This window comes from Diadema antillarum, unplaced genomic scaffold, assembly GCF_040938485.1.
Source record: "Diadema antillarum isolate AM-2024a unplaced genomic scaffold, OU_Dant_1.0 seq00002211_RagTag, whole genome shotgun sequence".
Classification (NCBI taxonomy): Eukaryota; Metazoa; Echinodermata; class Echinoidea; order Diadematoida; family Diadematidae; genus Diadema; species Diadema antillarum.
In genome coordinates this window covers 1,222-6,623 of record NW_027272845.1, presented here as the reverse complement: position 1 = coordinate 6,623, position 5,402 = coordinate 1,222, and the positions used below count along the sequence as shown (strand labels likewise).

The 5,402-nt window shown below is 39.9% G+C and overlaps 1 protein-coding gene across 1 annotated transcript; it reads left to right on the top strand.

Moving 5' to 3' along the window:
- Nucleotides 1-5,119, top strand: LOC139714255 (28S rRNA (cytosine-C(5))-methyltransferase-like; the record flags this gene model as incomplete). Its single annotated transcript, XM_071625970.1, has 4 exons — nt 1-114; nt 2,377-2,499; nt 2,986-3,176; nt 4,985-5,119. Coding segments are annotated over exons 1-4 (563 nt in total), but the record flags the coding sequence as incomplete, so codon positions are not given.
- Nucleotides 5,120-5,402: the final 283 nt, after the last annotated feature.

Genomic DNA, 5,402 nt, shown 5'->3' with positions numbered 1-5,402 from the left:
ATGGCACAAAACACATCAAAAACCGATGTGTATGACGAGGCAGCTGCAGTGATTCAGAAGGCCAAATCCAAGGAGAAATCCCTCAAATCGATAGTATATGATAGCAACTCGAAGGTAAGGCTTGCGAGATGTCCTTTTCACAATAGTCCCACACGTTGAATATCTTGTTTGTTCAAGAAATCGGTATTTTCAGTGAGTAGATAGACGTAGCTCCGTAGGCTAGCCAGGGCATGGCAGGGCCTGTCGGTGTAAATTTAAATTTACACAACACGACAGGCGTGCTTCGCACGGCGTGTGGTCGGGCTACTGTCCCATAATTAACACTGGCTATATTTTGGTACCAGTACTACCAGTGACATTTGTGTAATAAATTTAATTGTCTTCTAGCAGGGTAAAACAAATGGCTATAAGGTATAGTATAGGGGCAAGCATGGTATTACCGGACGCATGGTATTACCGGACACGCACATTTTTGCGTACTAATGACATTCTGTACGCGCGAGACTTCGTAGATTAGCCTCACAGAACTTTGTGTAGACCGAAATCGCAAAAAACGCCACATAAAAATGTAAAAACACGAAAAAATTCACATTTTACCTCAAATTTATAGTTGAGTGACCCGCACCTCGTTTATAGTTAATATTTATGCATGTTTGAATCACATTTCGCGACTGAAATTCTATGAAATCCCACTCACATACAGGAAAAATGCTGAAGATTCTGGATGAGAACCAAAAGTTCACTGATCAATATCGAAAATTTGTAGCTATCGTCCTCAAACGCGAACGATGCGGAATACATGTAGTTGTGCGCTAAGGGGCATGCAACTCATCACCCGCGCGTGCAGCTCCCATAGACAAAGCACATATACTCTAACCAGTTGTCGATTTCTCACAAGGTTTTATTGCGTGAACTGTTCGAAATGGTCAAGACAGACATTTTACTGTAAAATATGAAATTTGAGCCTCATTTGCCAATTTTTTTGTGTGTCATCCGCTCGGTGAGAATGTGTACGGTGATTTGTGGGATGAATTGTGATTCTGGTGCAAGGATTAGGTGCGAAAGACCTCGATTATTCGATTGCGAAAATCGCGTCCGGTAATACAATGCGATTTTGCACCGCGCAAAAAACCACTATTTTTAGAGGGGTATGTTTGAAGCATATTTTCTAAAAACTGGAACGAAGAAATGACGTAAGTTGGCTGAATTCGTAATTTCCATGAGTCTGCGAATAAGTGGTGTTCTTTTTAGCCAAAATTTCATTCTACGAGTACGGAATTCAAAGCCACAAAGAAAAGCGTCCGGTAATAGGATGTTCCACCCTACTATATGCGCATGCTCCTCATCATCTCAGTGTATTAATTCAAGATAATTGAAAAAAAAAAAAATAATAATAATAGTAATTCATTGCAATGAACAAGGTCCTTCACTGCCACCGATACAGTGTTCACCCAAAAACACAACTAAATTAATTAGATCTAAACAGTAAAAAAAATATATATATTGGTGTATTATGCACAGATATATTTCTTGTACTTTGCAGGCCTAACGGTTAACGTTACATATACATAGATCATAGAGCTATCTACACCACATCTGATGATCACAGAATTCCGTACAACATTCATGGTCATGTCGCTTCTCAGTAGTTGGGTATATATAGTATCCTTCCCAATGTAGAGTGAAAAAGTGAGAATGTAGAACAGTCCATTTAAATGTCACGTGTGCACGTGTGTACATGTGTGTATGATTTTAGTCCCATTTGTCCTTTCCAGTTGGATCTAGTGCACTTGTACAGTTACAATTGTGTTGTCTGCAGGTTTAATTCCTGTGTTTTCACAAGATATGGTGTCATTATCAGCCTTAATTTTTTTCCGCATACCTTAATAAAAAAAAAAACCAAAAATCTATACAATATGTATATTATAGACCTATATATACGGTATATATATATATATTTTTTTTTTTTTTTTGGGGGGGGGGGGGGGTAATGTAGCTTGCATTTGTTTAATGTACTCACCATCTGTACTATAGGCCTACTTTTCAAAAATGTTTCCCAAAGTTTTTGTGTAAATTGTCAATGTGATAATTTACTCACTGTGATCAGCTTTTTGGTGAAGACTTGGTGTATTTATATTATAGTATGAAGCAATTTCTTCTGTGAGCCATGTGTATGTATTAATGTATTTTACATCACATCAGTCTACATCACGAGTGGATGCTACATTAGGAAAGTCTCAAACAAGTCTCTTGTCATGAATGACCACTTTTGTTTTTTTCTTGTTCTAAAGCTACACATGCAGCACTTTGGAATAATAAACTGGTCTATTCATTTGTCATTTCCTTTTTGTGTATGACTCTCCGTCCCTCCTGCAGAATGTACGCCAGCTGTATGCCCTTGTATGTGAATCTCTGAGGTATGGCAGTGTCATAGACAAAATCTTGGAAAACACCGCCTTTCTCCAGAAGGTTCCATGGATGAGTCGGGAACTTGCACTGGTAAGAAAAGAGAAATTCACAAAACTCTAAGCAGTGCAGCTCTCATGTGCGGTATTACCGGTTGCGATGTGTATCTGAAAAAAAATAACTTTCCATTTTCTTGTATTTTGTCTTCACATATTATAACTAGGAAAATTCATTATGTGTTAGCAAAGGCAGTGCATGTTTTCGGGTCAGTATAGTGTAATTTTGCAGTGAAGCAACTGGACTTCAGAGGTGCAAATGTGAATTTACAGTGATTAATACTAAGAGCTTCTATGTATTGCTTCAAGGAAAGTAAATGATATTAAGTAATCCCCAACTTTCTGTTACCTATGAAGTTGGCCCAAATGTGGAATATTAACCTTGTTTTCATTGTACCAGGATTGTTTAGAATGATTTCAGTGTATATGGGTACCAAGTCTAAGCATTTTGGGCAGCATGCCAAGTGATGAAGCCTACCCCCTTGCCGACTACAATCTCATGAATTATTTGTCTTCCATTTAGGTCCTCCTCTATGACTTTCTCTTTGGGAAGAAGCTCACTGGAGCGTGCTCGGGGAAATACCGCAAGGCCGTGGTGAAGCAAAAGACGGAACTGAAGGGGGAGCTGCAGCGGTTGAAGGAAGAGAAAGGCGTCCAGAACTCTAGAGATCTCCTACCAAGTGACATGAAGGATGAAAGTGAGATGTTCTGCTGGTGGGAAGAGCCTTCTGGCAATTTCAGATTATGTTCAAGTTACACAATTTGACATAATGATTTCTCATGTCTTGCTTGTGTGTTTTACCCTTTAGCCACTGACTCAATAGAGGAAGTAAGGGTGTAGGGACAAAGTGCTGGAAAACCATACTGAACCTTTTTTTTCAATTATTACCCACGCCGATGAAAATCGGCAGGGGGTTATGTAAAGGGTTCCGTATGTTTGTTTGTTTGTTTGTTTGTTTGTTTGTTTGTTTGTTTCTGTACAAGATAACAAGAGAACGGGTAAACGGATTTGCACGAAATGTTCAGGGGATGTTTGGATAATGGCAGGAAAGAATCGATTAGATTTTGGTGACAATCGGTTGACCCTTGCAAATTCTGTGTGACCTTGAAGTTTTGACCCTATGGTATAGTGACCACTCCGAAAATTTCCCGTTTCTCACTTTGCGATTTTCCGCTACCATACGAAAACATAAACTCCCAAACGATCCGACTTCGCTGCTCAAATGTTCGTAAGAATTCCGAAATTTACGTTTAGGCCTGTTTGAGGGACTATGTCCTTCTAGATTTATGAAAGTTCGTTCTCCGTCGTCACAAACTGGCCCGTATTTTGATGATTTTTCAAATTAACATTGATTATTTTTTTCGTTGGAGGAGCATTTGCTCGGTCGCAGTCACACTGCACAATATGCGCGCTCAATGTCAATGCGTGTGCAAGGCCGCTGAAAATGCATCGCGCTCTACACTGTTGGTGCAAAATTGCATCGGGGACGTTGCGGCGCTCGTTGGTGACCGCATACTGGTGCAGTAGACATTTGCATTCAACCCATGCATTGAATAATTCCCGTAGACACTAATCATAGGGGTAATTGCCTAGGGGGTACGTAAATTTTGTTTTTCTTTTGCGCTTTTGTGGATACCATCAAAGATCGTACACTCATACGACCTTTGATATCATCACACTCTCGGCTTGCTATAATCAAAATATCAGAAAACGGCGTATTTCTCGATTTTTAGCGTTTTTCGGCGACCCGTCGCGTGGACAATACTCTTAAAACTGGACTTAATTCGCGCACGCTTGAAAAGTTCAGATTCTGCACTTGACGGTGGAATTTGGGATTTTCGATGGATTTTGGGAGGAGACTAAAGGACTTTTCTGTTGTGAATGAGTGTTACCGTATGTGAAATGATATGATTTGCATGTGATGTGACTGTAGAACCAAAGATCGTACACTGAAGTGTACGATCTTTGGTACAACTCACTGGCTGGTGATAAAGCACACTGGCAATTAAGTGACCGAATTCTGGTAGCTGACCGAATGCACATTATGTTTACCCCGACTTTGTACTTAAGGCGTGGGTCTGCCGCCTTTGACGGCCCCTCTCTAGTTTGTAGATGTGTCTGTAACAAACGATATTGTTATTTCATTGCTCCATTTTAACATCTGGTTCAGAGCTGTGTAAATATTCTGTCTTCATGTCCTGACAAAGGACTTTAAAAGCACCCTGATATGAGAATCATTTTTTGCCCATTGAAATGCATGTAGCATGCAAGTTATAACTTATTTCCCTGATTGCTCCTCGAGTATCCCTGATTTTGACACATGTTGAGCAGCCCTGTATAAGGCCAAAATCGGGTTGTCAAAAATTTTTATTTCTTTTTCCATTTTCCATGTCGTTGTTTTGACAAGCATGCTTTTATATTGTTTTTTTTTTGCATTATTGTAGTGTAAAATTCTCCATCATTGCTGTTATTATCATCAGATACTAATCATCACCAATTTTCCTCAAGTCCTGATACCTAGGTATGTACGGGTCAACCTGCTCAAAACCAGCGTGGATGAGGTGGTGGATCATTTCATCAGGGAGGGATACACCTGTGTGATGACACCGGAGGAGGTCACTGCAGAGAGAAGTGGCAGCAGTGCACAGCACATTAGGTAGGGGCATTTCATTATGTCTTACAGCCTAGTACACTTGTCAGGAATGAGGGTGAGAATCAGGTAAGGGGTTCAGAAGTTGATTGGAAGAAAATTATGAACCTGGAGGGGGGGGGGAAGAGAAGATTGAAAATCGTGGAGATAATGGAGAGAAATGATGAAGATGTTACATTCTCAACAACGTAGATCAGAAAACGAAGCATAGAAAAAAACAAACAAACAAAAAAAAGGTTAAAAGCTTTATATGTGACCGTGCATCAGAAAACGAACAAAAAGTCGCTCA